Below are 24,410 nucleotides of genomic sequence, written 5' to 3'. Positions count from 1 at the left end.
TTTCTCATTTTCCGCCGAATTCTGTAATAATTGCGTGTTGATTGGCTGAACTCAACGCCGTGTTTTGTCTCAACCCCTGAGTAAAAAAAAAAAAAAAAATGTTTTATTTCCTCGAGTGAAAATCGACACACAACCTGTCACATTAATAGCCCTGCGCCATTATTGCACTTAAAAAAAAGTATTTTGTTCCCCAAATATAGACTAACATTATAAAAATATTAATAAGATGTGTGAAGTATACTCAACACGCAAAACCTTTCGGAACGGAGTTTCTTAACATTAGGTTCCCTCTGCCTACCCTGCTGTGTGCGGGATACAGCGTGAAGCTGATTTATTTTATTTTAAGTATAATATAAGAAAAAAGTAAAAAAATATTTAATAATTCCCACATTTCTAAATGTTTACTTTATCATATACTAAGTGCTTACAAATTAGCTGGCGCCGTTATCTTTAATCCTTACATACGTATGTACATATACTTCAAAATTTGAGTTGAGAAGAGCACTTTAGGAAATTAAGCACCCAATTTATAGCTTTCATACTTGGGAGTGTTTAAAACGTGACTGTTTTTGTAAATTTTTATTTAGCCGGCTGTTATTAAGTTATTTCGCTTTTGATTATACTTAAAAACCAGGGCAGCTGGTCGTAGGGGCACAGGTGTGCGATTATAATCGTGTAAAGTTGTAGGTTCGATTCCTATTCGAGTATATGGATTTTAATATTTTTTTTGTTTTTGCTAACAAGTTGAATTCCGTCACACTACACGTAATTCCTACAGAATTATGCGAAAAGTAGAAACTCTTGACAAAACGAAGTCGCGGCCTCACTAAAATATTTCCTAATTTAATTAAAATTCTATAACACAGCTATTCATAGCAGACCCGAATGGTCTGAAAAAGTAAAAATAAAATTAAAGAAACAAAAACTTTATACAGCTCAAAACAAGCTATAACCGTTACGGCTATCAATACCTATATTATAAATTCGAAAGTAACTCTGTCTGTCTGTCTTTTACGCAATCAGGGCCAAACCGCTAATTTAATTGCGATAAAATACTCATATAGAGATACTCGAGGATCTCGGGATGAACATAGGATACTTTTTTTCTCATATTTGTAATATTTTCGATATATACCAATATATTAAAATACTTATTCATTTGACATGCAATTTATCCAGCCATGTTAATAACAACTGTCGTTGCTAAGCAACGATTTGCAAAGTTTGTTGTTAGAAAACGTCACCCAAAATGAGCTTGCTTAACGCATCTCTCTATTGAAAACTGAAAATAATTTCATAAATATATTTAATAAATATTCGTATAGTTCAAGCGGGCGTAGCCGCGTACGGGCCCACTAGTTTCATATAAAATTAAAAGCTCAATGAAAAAATATATAAATAAGTATTTTTTATTTTCAGTAATTATATCGTGACCGAGTAAAAGTCTGCATTGGAGTAATTAGAGCGGGGAACTTTCGAAACTCGGAAACGGAATGTCAGCTTCGGTCGCGTGAGGCCGCACCGCAGTGCGATTTATTTATATCTAAAGGTATAAATAATATGAAAAGAATATCGACTCGTTTCAATATCTTGTTGAAATTGTCTAAAAGTATAAGAAATAAATAAATAAATCAGTTTGATGCTGTATTCCTGTACGCAGCAGGGTAGGCAGAGAAAAATATAAATTTAAATAAATATTTCATTTCCTCGACAGGGGTCCAATTCTCACAATTACGCCACGACAGCGTCTATTTGACCTCGGCCTCTATAATAATTTCACAAAAGTTAGTATACGAAACAATGCGCGGCGTTGAGTTACGCCACTGAACATGACCAGCACGTTTACAAATATATAATCTCCTATTATTAACAAATTATGACGATCCAAAGGCAAAAAAGAATCATTTCCAATAACTCTCCTCTAAAAATTGAAGTGAATTGAAGGAAATCACTTCCCTTAGAGCGTTTCTCATTTATCATAGCACTGTGTTTAATTTCCAAGGGTTTTTCCACCTACTCATCACAGTGTCGTTTATAACAGAACGCTTCCACCAGCCATTGTCTTGAGATCTCTATAAGAATCTCCGTGACCTACTTCCGTGTACTTGTCTTGTAGTTTTTTGTCAAATGACTTTGATGCCGATAAAAATATTACTGTGGCTCTACAAACGTTTCGGTTGATTTTATTTTTTTATTTATATTATAGAGTAAATAGTATAATTAGATTATTTTTCTTTTCTATCTATATTTCTATATGGAGACTAATATTATAAAATTGGAAAGTTTGTTTGGATGCGCTAATCTCAGGAACTGCTGGTTGGAATTGTTTTTTTTTTTCTCTTACATAGTCTATTGCTTTAATGTAACTTAGTAAATATGGCGTTATGTTTCTATATTCAACATGCATTATTTTAAGTAAGCAATTATTGGCTATAATAGAAAAAATATTAATACTAATAATTTATTTAGAAATTTATTAGGAATTTTAATGTTAATAACTTTCCAACGATGACTATGAACTTAACAGTGAAACATTATGAACAAATTTCTATTTCAATTGAAATTACGCCACCTTACGTACAAAGCCCCCTTTTACTCCATCGCTCTTTATCTACGCTTTCAAAGAAACGTCTATACTAAAGAAATTTAATATGCCTGATACTGCCTTATTGGGTCAGTGAAATATTTTTTCATAAGTATTCTCGACCTTAAATTGTAAGTGTTAAGGTAGCAATTCGGACGATACGCTAGAAACCAAAATTCTGTACATATGTTAAATGAATTATTAAAATTTTTCTATACAGAAATAACAAAATGCAGTTCATTTCATCTTTTTTAGCTTTCATTTGTTAATTAGTCTGTTTACGAGTATTTTGTATGTATTAAGTATTTATTTTATGAAAATAAAAATATGAAAGAAACCAGTTTTCAATATTTAAAGTTAAAAAAATGAAATAAGCTCGAACATAATACTGTTACAAAATAATTCAACGTACTCATATGAAAGAAAAATAACAAATCGGTTTTCCTATTCTCACAGCATCTTCGTATTATCCATTACATCCAAAAGATAACCACCGTTACTAAAAGTCGTATACATTAGACGCTATCGTGTAGAAAAGTTACTATGAAAATGTAATGTACTTGAAGAAATACTGTATAGTTGCCAATTTTTTTTACATTAGGTATTAGAAAATCATTTTTTGTTGTAATATATTATCAGCTTCACGCTGTATCCCGCACACAGCAGGGTAGGCAGAGGGAACCTAGTGTTATGACACTCTGTTCCCCACTTTCTGCCGAATTTTGGAGGCACTGCGTGTTGAGGGGCAGAACTCAACACCGCGCTTTGCCTCGACACCAGAGCGAAGAAAATGGAAATATAAACGTAAATAAATATTTCACTTCCTCGAGTGGGGATCCGTCCCACAACCGTCACGTTACAGCCACATCCTTGTGCCGTCCACAATATATAAACCCTTTAAAAACATAAATATGCTATAGGAGTCAAGTTAAAAGTTCAGTACTAAGTTATTCTAGACGTCAGAATAGGAGTCGAACCTACTACTAACGTAAGTTAATATGAAAATTTTATTTGCACAAAACTATACTCACTATAGTTTATAAATAAAGAAACACGTGTTACGGGTAACGCATCTAGATATCGCACGTCGCTTCCTCTTGCTGAGAAAAAATATTTGTAGAACTGAATTTGTTACATTCAACTTTATACCCTAGGGTACAAAGTTCAAATTCGTTTACGTATTTTCCAAGTGAAATACTTGAAGAATATTGGAAGCATGACAAAGGCGATTGGTACAGATAATCCGCAAAAATGCACATATTCTATTTATATTCTTTATTTGCATTGGGAATATTGTTGAGAGGGAAATATGCTTGAAACGTTATTTGTCGTTGTCATGGTGCTGTGGAGAAGAATCTGAATGGAAGATGTGAATTTGATTCTTACTTGAGGAATAAAATATGTGTACTCTCATCTCTCTCTGTCCTCTCATCTCTCTTTCGGAAACATTTCCCAAAGAGAGATGAGATTAACCAGTAGTTCCAGATTAAACTCTTAGACTTCAGCACTTAGCCACGCCTGGCCTCATAATCATAATTTGAGATATATTTTTAAATACTCATTATAACCATAATAAGGCCAGTCGTGGCGCAGGGGCACAAGCGTGTGACTGTAACGCAACGGTTGCGTCTTCGTGTCCCCCATTAGGGGAAATGATTTATTAATTATTACTATTTTCATTTCTTCGCTCTGACTTCCTACCAAGATAAAAAGGCACAGCGTTAAGATCCGCCACTCAACCTGCTATCCCTTGAAAATTCTACGGAAAATAGAGAACTAGCTTCGTTTGTATAAGCAGTAAGATGCTAGGAAATGCTTTCAAGTAATTATTTTATTTATAAAAATCCATAGCTACGCGAGCTGTGAAGGTTACGCAATAAAACCTTCTAGAATATTAATCAGGTTTCTCCATGCTGTGAGATCAACTCACCCTTTTATTAATTTCCATCATAATAGGCCCTGCCGTTTTAATAACAGCTTATTTCTTATTTCGTTCAGCTTTATTACTTAGAAGAAGATTGAAGCCTTTAATTATTAGGAGTAATTTAAACGGCAGTGCTGATAAGCAAAAAGTTATTTATGCATGCTATAAAAAATCAAGATGGAAGGGGCAAAGGGACTAGGGATTTTCTGCTAAATACGAATTAAGAGACAGTAGGTTCAAAATTTCTGTTTGCTGTTCAATTGAGAATGTTTCTATTTAGAATATCGATGTTACAAGGCCTGGTCACAATCTATGGATAATTTATTACTAATAGTTTATTCTTTTAAACTATTTTCATTTTCCCGCAATGTCAGACAAACTTCGGCGTTGTGTTGTGCCACTTAACTCAGTATTCTGAACAATTTTACGAAAATTCATCAGAAAGAATTTGGAGAACAGAATATCTTAACACTAGGTTCCCTCTGTCTACTCTACTACGCAGGAAAAAACTTTTACAACACAAACAAAACGTAAACAACATACCTGAACGTGAGTGTTGTAAGTGGTCGATAGGACTTATGGCTGCCGGTGTCTGACATCGGCGTGCCCCAAAAGTCATTTTTGAATATCCTCAGTACAGGATTCTTCCTTGTCACATCACCGTTAGTCACTATAGCTGGTATGTCATCGTGAACGAACTCACCGCTCAAGCTGTTCGAATATGTCAGAGCACCAACCAAAGCAACTAAAACATACACAATCCATTCACTGTCACAAATGTTCCCCCAAGACTTTGAACCTGTGTCCTTAGCTGGTAAAGCACGACGTCGCATTGTTAATTATTTATTACATTATACAATATAAATGTACTGTAAATCCTTGTTTTCATATAAAACACATGTTTCATGTTAGCAATGTAAAGTTGAGGATTTCGCCAAGAATGATGGATTGGGGGCATAAATCACCGTGGGTCAACTAAGGTCTGAGTCTGATGCCATATTCATGAGGGCCGAACTGGGCTAAACGTCGACTGTTTTTGTGTCTAATAGTCGTCCGTGTTTTAATTTTAACTTGATTAATGTTCTGTGTAATCTGAAACAAAAGAAATTTGTTATTTAGACATGATGGTGAAATATTATTGTGCTTGAAATATGTAATATGGGGTATTTTTTTTTAATATTTAGAGTAGAATAGAAAATACTTTATTGCACACATAAAAGTAATATATAGAAAGAACCTATTTATTTTAATTTAGTCAAATAGTGATACTTTAATAACAAAAAATATTGACTTGCAGAATACATAGATTAATACGAGCATATATAATTTCACTTTTGCTACTTCACGAAGCTTCTATTTCCAGGGTAGGCAGGACCAAATGTTAAAACACAAACCCGTTCCCCACTTTTCCGTCAAATTTTTGAGACATTGTATCCAGTAAACACATTACTGGAATTAAACGCCGCGCTTTGCCATATTTCTAAGCGCTGCCTATGACCATTACGCTGATCAAAATAAAAAATATATTTTTAAACTGCACCACGTAGACCATAATAATTTTAAAAAAATATATGAATTCACATATAACACATAATTTATAACACATATGTATAATTTAGAACTCAGATCAGCAACTAGGCCAACTATAGTACAGTCAAACTCGGCACAAGCTAGTCTACTGTAGAGCCGATCTTAATCCACGATTCCGGAATTATCTCATTTGAAATGCTAATGTTATGTTTCCCTAATTCACCCCTGCACTCTGAATTAAGACCGCGCGGTAATGAAATTAGAGTTCCATATTCTATGTGAACTATGAATTAGTGTGAACTAAATCTGATTCATATAGCTTTATGTTCTGTTTCATAATCTTTGGTATTGTTTCATTTTTGTTGGGAAATTTTATTTAATTTTAGATGGTACTTAGACTGTATAGAAAAATATGACTGTGTGCCAGAGGCCAGTCGTGGGGCAGGGTAAACGCGACAGCTAGTAAGTCCGATTCTCAGTCGAGGGAATATAATAAATTAATATTTTTATATCCTCGCCCTGATTACGGCACTCAATACATAATGTCTTAAGAATTCGACGTAAAGTGGGGAATTGAAGTGTCTTAATGGGGAGAGGAGTACCTTGACACGAGGTTCCCAGGTTCCCACTGCCTATCCAGCTATGTGCAGGATAAAATGTGAAGATATTTTTTATAGATTATACGCGCCAAAGTTACTCATTCATTTCGAATCGAGGGAAATGTTTTTATTTAAAACATATCCTTTTAATTAGATTTAATTGAATCATAGATTTCATTGTGTATTATTAATAATTTCATTATTATAACTTTAGTTATATTTATTCCAAGAAAAATAAGTATATAATATATATTTATTACATTTGTCTCAACGTCTCAGTGTCATCATGCGTGGAGCATTAGTTTCCCGTCTAATTCTTAATCAATCATGTATAATCCTGTTTTGGGCAGAGTTGTAATTGGGGATTCCCCTTCATGTACTTGTTTATCCGTATAAGTGTAATAGTAGCTGTTACTATCATATTTTATGTTAAAAGTCTTTGTTTGTTTGTTTTTGGTAGCGATAAATATTTGAAATATTTTAGACGCGAAAGTTCGAACGAAATTCAGTCCTCTCAGAGAAAATACTAGGTGGAATTAATTTATGTCATTCTCGCTCTGGTAACAAGACATGGCGCGGAGTTGAGTTTCGCCAGTCAAAACACAATGTCTCGAAAATTGGTCGGAAAGTAGAGAAGAGATTGTAAAAATAGCGAATTTGATGAGTAAAAGTATTCATTTGGAGTGAAAAACGTATATCATCTCATCAGTACTCCGCCACGATGACATCATTACATTGTTTACTTTGCACAAAGTAAATAGCGTTTCCACTGGTTATAATTAAATCGTTAATACAAGTGAAAATACAGTGTTTTAATGCAATCAGTGTTATTTCATACATTTTATATTAAATCATAATTTATAATAAAGGACAGTTACAGTTAAGATCTCTCTGAATGTAAACGCGTCGGTTGTAGATTCGATTCTTACTCATGGGAATGAATTATTTTTATTTCTTTGCTCTGACAACAAGATAGAGTATTTCATCGAACCTCTCCACTTAATAGACAGTTCAAAATTTGGCAGAAAAGTGGGTATTGGTATACCCGCTTTTCTGCCTTCCAATGGTGGAAACCATTGGAACATTTGGACTGCTGCATGCAGCATACCCGTAAAGCTATAAAAATAAGAAAAAAAAATTAACTATATATAATTTATATTTATATTGAAATTATTTACGTATAAATACCATTAGCAATCGAATTCTACAAATTCACTTACATTACTTAAATATTTTCTTTATCAATATACGAAAACTGAAACGAAGTAGACACTAGGTTCCCTAGTAACTGATAAATATATTGATACAATGTGAAATTTATGAAAAAAAACACATAACAAAACCCTTAAGAAAATATGGAAATTTTCTATTAATTCCATTCTTCGAATATCATGCAAACGGATTTATATATTAATCTTCCTATATAACATTTAAAGAGTATTTTTCTACCAACAAAGAAGATCTATATAAACATTACTTTTTCATCAAAGCACACTTAAATACGCACTTTGTAATTCACAACAATAGGTTTACTTTGTGAAATGAATTTTCAACTTTTTCATTCGTTAATAAATTATGTATACGTTCGAGTAAGTGTATTGTGATTCGAGTACAAATAGAATATTGTATTTAAAATGTTGTCTTTTTCTTGACGGTTGATGAGTTTGTTACTTGTTCTATACATTTTATGGAAGAGGCAGGGTTCTTTCTTGAAAAATAAATAATTATGACTTTAGATTTGATATTATTAAAAATATTTAATACATTATTTCTTGAGGCAAAGTATAGCGATAGGTGTATTTATAATTCGCCCTAAAGACTGAGATCGATCTTAAGTCAAATCTGTGGGAATACAGTATTAACAGAGCAGCAGATAAACCCAACCATTATATCAGATTTGATAAACTAGAAAACAGAAATAGGAAATTTCCATAAAGAAGAAGGTTGAAAACTTTTAGGTGTAAAAATTTGCGAAATTCTCACCCTTTTTATTATACTAAAATATGCGATTAATCATTTTGAAGAGACTTATTCAGAAACGTTAATGCATATTATACTAATATAAACTGTTTTTAAAAATCGCTTATCAAGATTAAGTTGAAGCTTTGCGAAAAATTCGCCACTAATGGGAAAACTTGGATCTCTTGAGATTGGTTCTTGTAATAAATAATTCTTTATTTTATACGGAGTGGTATTTGTTTAATTTAGTTTTATATATAAGTTTTTTCCATTCATTTTATTCCGTACTTCCGGAACTCACCGCAGAGAAATTTTCGTATTATATTTAAATATAATTATTGAATCGAATAAATGAACTAAAATGTGACATTAGCATTTACCTGCTTTTCCACAGCGCCCCGACCACTTATTTGTTGAACAATATTATTAAAATTTTAAGCTTTTCTTAACTTGAGTATTAAACTATGAAAAATATTTATTTATAGTCACATAATTTTTCAACTTCACCTCTATGGATATTGAAACAAGAGCAATTACATATAAATTACTTCTGCCAAGAGAAAAAACATTGAAGTATTTATTAAAGTACCGAAAATGATATTAATTCTGAAAACATTCTTTCTTTTAGATTATGTGAAATTAATATTTTCTTGACACGCGTCGCTACTTTGGAAAATTATAAGGAAAAGCTATAATATTAAACGACAACAGTCACTCATAATAAAATAGCGATTCTTGATAAATAGAAGAAAACTAGTGATATTTTTTCACCCAATTAGAAGTCAAACTTACAACCGTAAGATGTAGTGCCGCTGTGCCAGGATGGTCTCTTATTTCATATGAAATGCATAAATTAAAATTATATACTATACGTACATATATATGTATAGCAGAGTATCTATAATATATTCAAGCTTAACATATTTTCATTTAAATTAAGTAGATGATTAACATTTTACTAAAAGAACCTTAACCGATGCAACTTACAGCAAAATGCTAAACACTTTGCATAGGTAATTAAGCGGTTGCCTCTCGGACTACAACAACTGTTAAGTGCTCGAATTATTGATTACCAGTAGAGTATTACCAGTATTACCGGCTCATAATAAAGCACCATCGAGTTTTGATTTCGAGTATCATTCACGAAAATTGGGACAAGCAGTTTCAGTTATACACGGAAAAACATAATTACATCGAAAGTTTACAACTTTAATGGAATTACGGAGATTAACTCCGCGTGGTTTCAGCTCACTTCCAGCCGGCGAAGATTAATGTAGCAAATGATGTTGTAACCCGTTTGGAGAGGGTTGGACAGATTATTTAGAGACTCCCTTTTGGGTGTACTATATATAGGGTTAGGACACATCTACGATTTGTTTTGGTAAAGTAATTTATGTAAGTAATAAATAAACTGATTTACTAATATTATGTGTGTTTATTTGTGTGTGTTTATGTGTGTGTGTATATTATGTGTGTTTAGTGTTGTTATTTTTTTTACTCGCTTTGGTAACTTAACAAACCCGACGTTGAGCTTAACCGCACCTTAACAAGCAATGTCTCGAAAATTGGGGGGTGTTGTGAAACGATGTGTATTAATATTAGGTTCCCTTTGCATATTCTGCTATATGTGGGATATAATGTGAAGCTAATAATTTTCAAACAAAATAATACCTAGCTAAAGTACTTTTTTACATTTACTTTTGAAATATGTCGATTGGCAATGGCAATTTTTTTTCAATCTTTAAAGTTAATAAATGCTTAAAAGCTTTAATCCTGTATAACGCTAAAAGCCTTAAGCTTTGTCAGAGCATAAGGTATCCCGAATATGCAGTCTGCATAAGGTAGGAAGAGGAACTCTTGCGGGAAGACACTTCGTTCCCTACTCTCCGCAAAATTTTGTGAGACATTGCGTGTTGAATGGCGAAAATCAACGACGGGGTTTTCTTTGACCTGGTGCCAGATCGAAAAAATGAAAATATCAATTCATAATTCATTTCAGTCAAACCCCCCTGCGCAACGAAAAACTAACTAACTAACATGACAAGTAAAAGCAGTAAAATAATTCTAATATCTAACTTATCCGCCATGACATACAATATACGTTGTTCCGCGAGGATTATCGCTGTCCAGAACACTAAGTCCGTGATCAATCACCAAGTTGAGGGTCATTTGTCCGGAACCGAAGTTGATTAGTGAAAATGGATAACCGGCCATAATTTTGATTACATGGAATAAGTTTATCGATTAAGAACTCGTTAGTTCGTCGGCCGTTGTTTATTTAGTTGTATATCAGTTTTCATTACGTTCGTGCCTATAATTTAAGCCTTAAATATTGGTTAAGCAAGAATGTTTGGGAAATTAATATTTTGATAGTTTCGTGTAAAAAAAATCATTTTTTTTTAATTATATAATAATATTATTTGTGAAGCTACAAAGAAAAATTAGGCATACTCGTATGACAATGAACCGTAGAACCCAGTCTTAGAATACATACGGTATGTCTAGTAAGTTATATTTGTAAATACAATAATGAAGAGCTGATTAATATTCCAAAGAATAAACACAAACAATTCTGTTCTAAATTATATAAGAGTGTCTTGACACTAGTTTTATTATATAATTAAAAAAATACGTTTGTGATGTAAAATTTTAACTATTTTAAACACGGAATAACTGACAAGAAAAAATACGGTTAATTGGAGTGATTTGGTGATTGACTAAATATTTATAAGATTGGTCTACATAGGTAATATATAAATCAATATAAAAAAACAAACTTAGATTCCCACCCGTTTTCCGTTAATAACATAATTAGTGAGAACGACGCCGTAGTTCCGATAAGCTCTAAAGTAAACAAATCGAATTTCAACCATTCATTCCGCTCTACAGCGGTAAACAACGTAGTCGTATCACCTTAGCTTTACTCACACTGAGTTCATACAGTACAGTGCTGAAAGGTTAATTGCTAGTTCAATTTGTTTAGAAGACTTGCAAATAGTATTTGTGAGGAGTAAATAACTTTTAAATGAGATAATGAGGCCTTCGTGGCGCTGGAAAGCAGTTGATTGTAACTACAATGGTGGAAGGTTCGAATTCCATTCGGGAAACTATTATATTTAAATTCTTTTTATTGAACCACTCAGGTAGACAAAGCACGGCGTTGAGCTTGTTAAAGTTCTCTAGTTTATGTCAAATGTTTATTTAAGATTATAACTTGTTTTAATATTATCACTTTACTTATTTGTTTTACAGTTTATCCTGTGAATAGCAAGAGAAGGCAGAGGGATTTAGTATTAAAACATTTCGTTTCCTTCATTCCACCAAATTTTCGAAATATCGCGTGTTAAGTTGCGGAACTTAACGCCATAGTTTGCCACCAGTGTAATAAAATAGTTGCCCCAACGGGAAACAAATTCGTGACCGTCGCGTTCATAGACGACGTAAAATTAAAAATTAAATGAGTATGTATATATTGAAAATATTCTCCACATGATCACAAAAATAACGATGAAACAAATATTATTCCATCCAAGAATTCCAGCAGAAAAATAAAAGTAAATAAGCGTCGAAATAAAATACACTAGGAAACGTCCTTTGACATCTCCTCCATAATGAACTCATTTAAAAACTCGTCTTTAAAACGGCGACGGTCTTTTCTCCAAATGTCCTGGCAAATCTTGACTTTTATCCTCAAAAGTTTGATGAATCAGAGACCCCCCGTTACTCCGCTATTTGAAATGCTAATACCCTGAATTTCATTCCAGGTTACGGTCTTCACTTAATAGTGACATTGTGTAACGCAGGACCAGCTAGATTCTTTTTGGAATATTCTTGGGGCACGATAAGAATTTATAAGGACACTTAGCAGATGACTTATTAAAATATTTAGCTTAAATATTTACTGAATATTTAAACAGTGGTCGGCTGTAATCAGCTATGCTAAGTTAAAAGTTAATACTCCCAAAATGCAAAATTAGATTTTAGTAGTTTCGTATATGCGTTGTCTGTCAGTCACTGAGCAGCTGAAGAAATCTGTTCAGTTTTAAATATAGATTTTGATTTAGACGTGATAAATCGATGAGATCAGGCTGCACACACGCAAAAGCTGGGCTCATTTTCACATTTGGATATTTTTTTTTATTTGGCTAGAAAATATCTATGTATTGTAAGTTTCGTCGCCTAATATATCCGATAACTTTTATATTGGTAACTGGATAGGATGTGATATCAAGATTCTGATGCTGACCAACACGGATGATAAATGATGGTAAAACTTAATACTTTCAGAGCACCCTTACGAGCTCTAAAATTAACAACTCAAAATCAATTTTAAAATAACGAACCGAAATTAATTCTGTTCTTTTGAACTAAATAATTTATATTAATATTTCCTTAGCAGCGCAAGCTAATATAAGTGTTTTATTAAGTTCCGTAGCAATAAATAACTCTAGATAAATCACCGTTCTCTGCGGCTTTATCAATTTCAAACTAAACAATTGCCTCTCCAATTAAGCATTACATTATTGTTAAATATCACGTTTCATTTAAGTCTCCTTCTTAATTGTCTTCTTTATTGCCAAGATTTAGGGGTGATTTTTCAATGGGAAACAGAATTTTGTAATAATTGATCCTCCTTGTCCTTTCTATCTGATAATGATACGGGTAAATGTTAACAGTCCAATTGAATTTCTGATTAACAAGCAAGTCCAATTGAAAATTTTCCGTTCTCTGTTCTCGCAAATAAATCGGTAACATCGACTTTATATTGAGTTCGTATACAATTTCCGGTATTTTCTATTTGTTTGAAAATTGTTGACGAATGCATGTTTGGTGCATATTTTATGTTTTTATTGAAATTTGTTTCTCTGCAATAATAAACGTTTATTATGTTATCTTGTTTTATTAAAACGTACACTGACTTTAAAACTGTTACTCAGAAGAGTGAATTATTTTCATTTCATTGAACTTGATAAACCGCGGTGTTAAGTTAAGCCATATTAATATATGGCGTAACTTAACTTAGAAATTTAACGGAACATGAGGAACGGAGTGTCTCTATACTAGGTTCCCTCTGCCTACCCTGGATGCAGCGTGAAACTAAAACAAAAAGATAGATACAACTAAATAAAACAACATTTTTACTATCATATCCTATTTTAAAGTTTTCCAGTAACATCTCAATTTTATTTTCTTCAATTATGCTTGTGATTTGAGAAGCTTGAAATAATCGATTCTTGGCAACAAAGCGACCCAACTAAGCTTAGGCTGTCGTAACAAAAGAACTTCACATATCATTGACATTTAAAGGCACTTACGGAAAGTGCATCCAAGTGGTTCGACAGTTTTGAGCCTGCGCTCTTATTAGTTCGATATCAGCAAAGCCTCGTCGAAAATATATTAGTATATAAATATATTATACACATCAAATTTGCAGTTTTAAATTAAATTATTATATTTATAGATTTTAAAGTTTAAAAATTTTATGTGGTGTTTTTGGATTCTGTTTCCACATTTTTATGACAAAAAAACTTTATTCTCCGATAATTTTATCATTTGCATTAAGTTATTCAACGTAATAGAGAGAATAGAAAATGATAAACGGAGTATTAGAATGTTTTCTTTAATTATCCTGCTAATCTGAAGCCGAAAAAAGTATATAGAAAAAGCGTGAAGATAAAACATATAGTCCATCTTAGAATAGAAACTTAGAATAGAAACACAACTATCGTAAAAGCGACGGTTCTCCCCCCCACCAGGAAGAAATAATTATTCTCCTTTCCATCATCTGATAATTGAGTTGTGCCATTAAACAAGAAAGGGCGGAGTATCCTAACACCTAAGGTTCCCTCGCCTACCCTGCCTGTGATGATCACTCCCAATTCCCATCACATGATCACTGTATCCCACGTGGTCATGTGAAGCAAATATCTATACAGGCTGGACGCGGTAGTTAGCTAACAGACCCGAACGGTGGCGGATCATTAACCTTGTAATAGTTTTTAACATTTACGACCCTAATATTATCCAAAACGTTTTGTACGCTTTCGGGTTTGTTTATTTCTATTATTTTCGCTTCGGGCGTGTTATTTTAGTGAAATTTAAATGGTTAGTCATGTATGTAGATGGTAACTACTAGCGTGAGACTGTAAACATGATGGTCGTGGGTTCCATTCCCACTCCAAGGAATAATGCTTCCAGAATTCAGCAAAAAATGGGAAATGGAAGTGTCTTAATGGGAGCGAAATGGGTTCTCTCTCTGCATAACCTGTTATTTGCGAGATACTACTGTAAAACTAAAAAAGAGCCATTATGTCAAAGTCAAAAAAATCAAAATAAAAAGTTACATGTTTAATTTTATGATCGTCAAATATTTAATGCTTATATATTTAAAATTTAACCAAATATCACAATCTATTCAAATTGAATTAGTAACTCCTAAACCCTACAACCAGAATTTCAATGAACATAACTCACACAATATAAATCTTTACCTAGCTCCAAAGCATGTGACCCCATTGCCTACGTGACGTACCCAGGCTACCAGGTACCTATTACAGAGGAACATTGACAGTGATACTCTCACGTCTGAGCATAACAGTTTCTGTGGGAGGAACTTTTTGCACTCCGGGCGTCACTCATGTACGCTAGGATCTACAAATGGAGGTTTTATGTCCTCTGGAAAAAGCTGCGAGTAGCTTTCCGAATTTAGACTTCACAAACATATGTAGATAAATTTATTTGTTGAATGTTTGGAAAGCGTTGAATTTTTGTCTATTTTTAATAGTGATTGTAAAAAAATGGTGGTACAATTATTTAAGTTATATATAACGTTTTCCTTTCTTATTCTGGTAGTAGTGAATTTAATTCTTCACTTGAAATAGTATTCAAATGATCTTAGTTTTCCTAGTTTTGTATTTTTTGGTTTGTATCTTTGACTAATCGGATACAAGAAGGTAGAAGTTTCCAGTTAATCACAAGTTTCAGTTAATTAAACGCACATGAGCCTGTAGTCTGTTTTGTAAAAGACAGGAAACGTATAAGGTAGTTTAAGAACATATGAATTATAATAGCCATACTGTAACATTATAATATATTCATATACATGGTATATGAACTTACCTTAACGTGACAAATGTTTATTTTCTCTCAAGATCTTTATTCAAGAGGATATCATTGCGTAGTGTCTGACTGTAAACACAACAGTTGTAGATTCGATTGCAATTCAGGTTCCCTGTGTTTCCTAAAATAACTCTAATTCCTAAAATAATTGTAATAAAACTAAATTGGAGATGGCAACATTAACAGAATAAAAACACAATAATTTGTCCCTCTAGGAAAGTGCGTAAAGGTAAAGAACACCGTTTCAATTAACGACAACTATCGATCGCGGCACTGAGACGATTAGTTACAGACCTATCCATTGCTACCAACTAATTAAGACTTGAGACAGCTAATACTAAATCTAAGCCCAACTCTGAGAGTTTACCTAAAATAATTAACCAGGTACAAATTCTAGATCACCGCAACGAATCTTTGCTTAAAATATTGCTTATTTCTTGTTTATGTAGATCAGTCTTAGCGTAGAGGCTGTGTAAGCGCGACTGGTTGTGGGTTCGGTTCCCACTAGATTAATGAAATATTTAATATTATCATTTCCTCCCCTCCCTCCCCTATTCACACAGGGAATGCCCTCAGAATTCAGCTGAAAGTGGGAAACGGAAGTATTTTAATGAGAACGGAGTATCTTATCATTAACTAATGTTTCAGGTTCCGTGTGCGGAATTCCTCTTTGGCTGAGTAGGACTCGCATTTGAACGGTTTTTATAGTAATAAAACATAATAATAACCTATTAAATTACTTATTTTTGTTATTTTTAATATAATAAAAACAAAAATTATTCATACGGGAATAATTGTTTTCAACTTGGAGCCGAATATTAAAAGAAAAATAAGAGATCGTAAAAATGTACACATTTATGTGTCTTCCGACGAACATATATCACTAGTGCTTTTATGGGATTACAGAGCTCCCATAGGTTTTACGTTGTTAACGTATTTACCGTGATAATTGAGTATTCTGGTACGTTTGACAATAAGCACGACGACTGTAGGTTCGATTTCACTGAAGGGAACTAATTATATACACTTTAATTTCTTCGTTGTATTAACAAAAAACGAAATGTCTTCAAAATTAGAGCAGTCTGAGTTCGAGACATTACGTGTAAATTAAAATTATTTATTACCTCGAGTACGAATCGAATATACAACTATCGCCTTTACAGTCAGACCCCTATAACAATGTGCAAAATAATGAATATGAACGAAATTTACTCCAATCAGTCAAGTAATTATTGGGTAATTTGTTAAATTATTGAAATTAACCAAAAATAATTGGTGGCCAAAGCAGAATTCAGTAAAACCAATTTGATTATATCTTAATTTGTAACCATACAATATACACCTCGAATGGAACCACTCATTCTAAATGAAACTTTTACAAGCATTGTTATCATTTTGAAAAACTATATGATTATATTATACTTACTTTGTCTTTCACGCTATATCCCAGGGCTCTAAACTACATGATCATCTAAATAATACGTATACAATTTTATCACAATTATTCTCACTATCCATATTTATTAGATAAATTGCTATAAAAAATATTGAAACCAACTAAACATAAAATTAATAACCATAATCAAAAAACAATAAAAAAGTTGTAACCATTTAGAACCCAAAAGGGATAGAACTATTACAGAATGGGAACAACACGGCTGTACCAAGTTACGACCCATTTATCGGCCACAGTCGGCCGCCATTTGACAAATTGATTCACATCTTGTAGTTATTAGGATTCGATCGGTTACATGGACGTTACTGCGGTGTAATTTCGGTTAGTCTAATTGAATTATTATGGTTGGGAATAAATAACTCGAAGATGCTATAGTAGTGCAATTTAGACGTTCGTGGGCATGCGCGGTGGTTGTAGGTTTGTCTTTTTTTTTCAGGTAAATATTAACGTTTTTCGATGCACGTTATCCAATTCGAAAACAGCGTTGAGTTACGTCATCTTGGGCACAATATCTGTTAAATACGTTGAAAGTGAAGAAAGAAGAGAAATACCATATTTTTTTTACTTGAGACGATTTAAATTTATGCACATAATTATTTAGCCAATTATTTTTAAGTATTAATTAGGGGTAGTATTAAAACAATACAATATTTTCGAGATATTGACTGGCGGTACTCAACGCCGCGCTTTGTCCATCAGAATAGAATGAATATTATTAAATATAACCATTGACCGAATGAGAATCAAGCCTACAATCATCGCGTTAACAGTTTGATGGTGTACCACTGTGCTACTACGGCTAAATAATTACCTTTAAAATTAACATTAAATTAAAAACATAAGATTAATTCTTAAAGTAATTAATCTAATGAAATAAAATGAAACACTAATAGGTTATATCTAGTGTTAATTATGTTTAAGGCACTCCAGTAGCTCCCAGTTCATTGAGTCTAGACTCTGTAATTGATACCCGAGAGAAATTAGTTGGCAACGAAATTAGAAGATTGTAATTAATCATGGAAAGATTAAGAGATTTTATATGAAATCTTAGTTTGTTATATTTATATTGAAAGATTTATTAGTTTTTATTTTAGCTTCATGCTGTATCTAGGGAGGCTAAAGTTAAGATGTTTACATCTAGTTTATCTATTACAAAATACACAGTGGTGCAAAGCTACAAGGGTGCCACAGTAAAGACGACGATTGTAGGTTCAATTCTTCTTTAGAGGAAAAAGTAAATATTTAATAATTTAATTTTTTCGTTCTGGTGACGAGGCAAAGAGCGACGTTGAGTTCCGTCACTCAACACGCACCGCCTCCAGAATTGTGTCCGAAACGAAAAGTGAAAGTGGGAAACGGAAATGTCGTAATGGGAACAAGATATCTTAACATTAGGTTTCCAGGTCCTTCTGCCTATCCTGCTAGGTGTGAGATACACAGTGTCAACAGAGTGTCTTAACACTATCTTTCCTCTACCTTCTCTACTATGCAAGGGATTAAAGATAAAATAAGACAAAGTATTGAAAAAATATAAATAAATCTACTAAAACATTAATTATATAGAAGTTCATCCCTAATTCTATTAAATGGAATCATAAAAACTGATAATACCATTCAATACAGCCGATCGCTTATTAGTACTTCGAGCACTGATTGCTTTAGTGCCGTTTCACATTTATTGTGACGTGAAATCATTTTGTATTGCACATTCATTTATTTTATCGAATAAAAGATAAGAGTTCCTATATAGATAGATGTTTAAATAGTTTTTGTTTTCAATTATTTTTTTTATTAAGACTGGTGTTTTGTAGAGGCTTAATTTGTATGGGAATTTCATTTTTCTGTTTTTCTTATATCGGCGGAAAGTGGAAAACGGAGGTAAGTTGTGAACGTAGTGTATTAGCACTAGGTCAGGTAATCAGGTTCCCTCTGTCAGCCGCAACCGTCAATTGAACCCACAGCCGTCGCGTTTACAGATGTACGCTTGAGCCCTGCGGCGTGACGACCTCAAAAAAATATTTTACTAAGTAATTATATTCATACAATTCTAATCTTATTATTTACCCAAAAACTTATCTAAGCTTCGACCGCTAACTGAATTGCCATTTAATTTCAATAAAACCTATTATTATAGCCCCTAACCGCAAAATGTTGTGGACTAAATTACTATCTAGTGGACTTTTGCGTAATAGACATCGCTCTATTAACATATTATATGAAAATTATATTTTAAATATATTATGTGAATTAGTTAAAGCATCTTTTTATGAGGCCTGGTTAGTTAGGCAGGTTCCATTCCATTTCCATTTCCATTCCATTCTCATTGATTTATTTCGCCTTTTTATATATTTTTTGAGACTATTGAGACGCAACGACGGTTGCAGTTTTAAAAAGATAACTTTTCCGATTGTCGCATTCAGTTGGTCCTACACCTAAAAAGGCAAAAAGTTGGAAAAAATAAAAAAAAATCACAAAATTTCCCAACTCACCCCGCAAAATGGGAATGACGCGTGAAGATAAAAGAGAAAAAGGCACCATTTAACAGCCTATAACTATTATATTTCAACGGATACAAAGAAAAAAGAACGTTAGTATCGCCATAACGCCGGCGTAGAGCAATATGCTCGACACAAATGACCGACGTAATCGCACGCCGAATGCAATAAATACTTTTATTATGGGACTTCGAACAATTTTTACAGTTTTAAAGGTATTGTTGTTTCATCGAATGCTATTATTCGAGTAATGGTAGAACTATAAAAAACGTTAATGTTTTAGTATGGAATACGATTTTAATTAGAATTTGTTCTTTTTATGGATACAAAAATTCAATCTATTCTATTTTAAGCTTCTGTAAATTCTGTAAATTTATGTTATTTATAGCGGCTAAATGAGAATCATCAGATGAAACCTAGTAAGACACTCCTTTTCCTACTCTCCACCCTATTTTAAAGTTACCAGAATCAGTAAATGAAAATAGTTCACTACCCCGAGTGGACCTCGAACCGACAACTGCGTTTACAGTTTCTATCAAAAGATTATAAAAATCAAAATACAAATATCGATTGTAAGATTGTCTTAATTAACATTTATTTCGTGTTTAGAGATAACTAATAGTTCTAACAATTAACTCTACCATTTAATCACAAGGCCACAAATGATTGCGTCTTGCTAATTTGAGCGGAGGACGAGTAAAGGGTTGCGCTGTCTCTAATAACAATCAGTATTTCGTATCGGCTTTTTTAATTCCGTGGTGAATTGAGGGTAGTTTTACATTATCACAGCAAGATTGTATTTCACAATGAATCCACTGTCGTGTATTGTGTTGTATAAATAATATAGATACTCGTATATATGATTTTATTATTTCTAAAAATAATAGATCTTATTATTGTTAAAGCGTTATTTCATACTTTTTTAATTTTTTTTTAGCTTTACACTAACACATTGACGTTCAGCACTTTGAGTGGGGGAATTCTAAAAAAAATTAGAACGTATCAAATATCTTTTTCTACCCAATCATAAAACTATAATGGCAAAATACATAAAACATACAAAATAAAATGAAGTTTCAAGTAAAACACACAAAACGGAATCGATTTTAAGCACTACATGCTCCAATTCGGTGATGCGAGAGCCGCACGGGCGTTCGACTCTACCAATTGCACTGACAAATGGTGCGGCCGGTGACGCTCGTTTGCTTCCCATACGCCTTATTTCCGTGGAACACAAAGCTACGTTGTGTAAACTGTGCTGTGCCTTTTATTTGTAATGGACACAGAATGGACAGAAAATGGACTATCTTCTGTTTGGTAATGATTGGTGGATGGTTTTACACCTTTGATGTATAGATTTTGTAGTGTTTTTTTTTTACTTTATTGTAATGATTTTTTTTTTGTTTTTTAATAGATTAGTTTAGTTTATCCTTACATTTCATATGGATTTTTAGCAATATAATATAGAAATAGGTTAAAAAGACGATTCTGTACCTTTATTACATCATATTGTATATCCTTTTACGGTTTTCAGAATAGGTTAAAATTCCAAGTAATAGGTGGCATTCCTTTTTCATGTATCTGAAGGCATTAGATATTAGTTACGTAAATCCAACATCACTTTTTGTTTAATAAATATGGGAATAAATTATAAATAAATATTTAAGTGTCTATAAGAATATAATTTATATTTATTATTTCTGCACCACGACAGGCATTTTTTATTTCTTATATAATTTAAAAAAAATATTTCTTGTAGGCCTAAATTAAAATCTTCAGGGTCGCCAGTCAAAGATTTTATCTTAAAGTTCACAAAATCGCGGTAAATTTCCGTAAAATGAAGAATACAGATTCCAAGAATTATCTTGTAAAAATCTGATTCGGTACAAAAGGTTTAAATGGCTTTTTATAACTGTTTTGCCAGACTTTAATAAACAATTTACAGAAAATAGAATACAAATACAAACATTTAGTTTATCGTTACAATTATGTAATTAGGTAATAGAGTAAACATAATTTTGTAACAACTTAAGTTAAATAAAAATATAAACATACCTTTGTTTAAATACGATATCTTATTAAGTCTTATTTATTACTAAGTTTCCTCTGCCTACCCTGCTTTATGCGGGATATAATGAGAAGTTGATAAAAAAGCCACGTTTGTTTTTTTAGCAGAGCCAGGAAATGAAAAGAATTCATTCCCCTTATTAGAAATCGAACCCTTCTCCAAACCGCCTCCACAGAAATATATATATTAATATTTTTCAAAGCGTAAACAAATATTTATGTGTCAATATAAGAAAAAGAACAGAAAAAGCTGTTTTCGACACTTTTCCTAGCTATAAGCAAAACAATTCTTATCTCAACAAGATGTAAATCGCGATTGACGTATAAAAAAGACAGTAGTGTAAAAATCCGGAACAAGACTTGGCTCTACAACGAGTTACTGGCACCGGCAAATTGGAGGATTGACAAACGATGTGGGGTGATGCTGGCGCGCCATACATTCTATTTGTAGCGTCGCCTATAAGTTGACATAACATGGTCTATTAGGCTTGTTCTGGTGAAGAAAGTGAAGTTCAGATAGAATAATCATTTTTCTCTTTTCATATATATTGCAGCTTATTTTTGCTTTTCTTTAACTTGCTGTATCAGTATGTGTTAGTGTATGTAAAATCTTGTAAGACTCATTTTCTAGAGCTTCTGCTTACTCTATAATATAAAGAAAGAAAATAACAACCAAAATGTCCTATGTTACTTATTATTCAGATATAAATGAGTGCATAAACCACCTCATCAAAACATCCACTCTAACCCCTTAGCTTAAAGTTTAAAATGGCTTGAACAGAGTAAATTCTACAGATCACAGCATCACGGTACATTGCGTTTGGCAAGTGTCAGTAGATGACAACACGCCGTTATTACTGACTCGTGGGCGTCGATACTCAATACTCATGCATCGTTAAGGTTATTCCGGGGGGAAGGCTATCAATGGGAAGTTTGTTGACTGGTGGACTGTTTGATTGGTAAATTGGTGAGTTGGTGAGTTTTAGATTGTTTGTTTTTATGTATAATTGGAGAAGATTTGGCAACGTCTTACTGTACAGTGGAAAAGCGTATTATTGTAAACGCAATGGTGGCGAGTTGTATTCCCGCTAGGGAACAGTGATTATATATAATTTCTATTTATTACCCCTCTCTGGTAGATGAAGCGTGGCGTTAAGTTCTGTGACTCAATGCCTAAAGAATTATGCGGAAAGTGGGAACCGAACGTGTCTAAATGGGAACAGAGTGCCGTAACACAATGTTTCCAGGTTCCCTCTTCTTAAATTAAATTATTTTTTCATTATAAAAAGTATACGCAGCTCAAGCTTAGCGTAAGTTACTTAAAACAGAAAAAGCTCATAAATATGGGTTAGAAAATTAAAAGACCGTCCGTGCCCATTGTTCGGTGACAATATTCAACGTTCCCATTACTGAAACTTAATTGGATTTTATACTTTTTAACTAATTATACATTGTAGTGAAGATAATTATACATTTTATATATTCTATTGAGGCCGTCGTGACTTTCAATTCAATGGGTGTGTTATCCCCACTTGAGGGGAATATTTTATTCATTTTTATTTACTCTCTCTACTCTAATAGACAAAACGCAGTTTTGAGTTCCGCCACTCTGCGACCCGCAATGTCTTAAAAAATTGGCGATAAGTGATTAAAGGTATTTCTCAAGACTAGTTTCCTTCTAACTTTTATACTACATTTGGATTGGTTATATTGTAAATATTATCATTTACTTATTTTTTCTTAACCTAAAAGTTTACCTTTGCCGCCAAAAATGAGAACTGCTTAATCTTTATAATATAATGTAATATAATGAATAATTAATAAACTACTGTTGTAGTTCATTTTGTATAAAAAATGTCTAAAAAAATGTTTTTAACGTCTCATAGGCGGAGGAAATCAAAATTAAAGCTGGGCTTTGTCCTATGACGAGATTTATGAAATAGAATTAATTATTACCCCGAACTGGAATCGAACCGTCTCTAACTGCACCTTTAATATTACATTATATTTTACCAAAATCAATAAAATGATATAACGTTAAGCTACCAAAATATTAACTTATATTTGTATATTTAAAACGTGATAAACATGACTAGCGAGTAATATCATGTTCGCCATTAGCGAATTGATTGATTTCATTACAAAATACGTCATTAATAGAAAGTGATATAATATATTAACGTGAGAAAATATTGATGAAATATTACTTACTGGGTTCGCATTATTCTTTTATACTTTTATATGATAAAGCTTTTTTCTTCATATTCTCATGTTCCCCTCATTTCGCCCATTTTTTATGATGTAATTTTTTGCAGTGATTTTACCTCGGTACCAGAGCGAAGATGTGAAAATATTAATAAATAACAATTCATTCCCACCAAAAGGGAATTGAACCCACAAAAGTCGCTCTACAGTCACTAGCTTATACGCCAGCGCCATTACGGCCTCGAATATAAATGTTATATAACAAAATTGAAAATAAAAGCAGGTCATCATTCTCTCAGCTCCTCAAATGAAACTGAATATGTATACGTAATTATCATGTTAATATAATACCAAAATATGGTTTCAATTAATTTAATTACGATATGCTTCATTAGCGGAATTGAGGAGAGCAAATTATCAATGTTGCCTCGTCATGCTTAAGCTTCCATATACTATACTCGTATAAATAACT

At 32.7% G+C, this 24,410-nt stretch overlaps 1 protein-coding gene across 2 annotated transcripts in view; it reads right to left on the bottom strand.

Annotated features, from left to right (window-relative positions):
• Nucleotides 1-24,410, bottom strand: part of LOC146530271 (protein O-mannosyl-transferase TMTC1-like) — a 117,743-nt gene that overhangs the window by 75,755 nt on the left and 17,578 nt on the right. Inside the window, exon 2 of one of the 2 annotated variants that reach the window (XM_085200363.1) lies at nucleotides 5,052-5,600. In XM_085200363.1, the coding sequence (XP_085056489.1) occupies nucleotides 5,052-5,341 (290 nt within the window). In that variant the 5' untranslated portion in view covers nucleotides 5,342-5,600. Of the gene's footprint in view, nucleotides 1-5,051; nucleotides 5,601-24,410 lie in introns of those variants that run through there. The other variant, XM_085200364.1, reaches the window with a different exon arrangement.

The sequence above is a fragment of the Heliconius melpomene genome, chromosome 17 (assembly GCF_056956725.1).
Source record: "Heliconius melpomene rosina isolate 202511_hmr_F chromosome 17, ASM5695672v1, whole genome shotgun sequence".
Classification (NCBI taxonomy): domain Eukaryota; kingdom Metazoa; phylum Arthropoda; class Insecta; order Lepidoptera; family Nymphalidae; genus Heliconius; species Heliconius melpomene.
The sequence above is the reverse complement of the archived record's forward strand: the minus strand, read 5'-3'. Positions and strand labels throughout refer to the sequence as shown.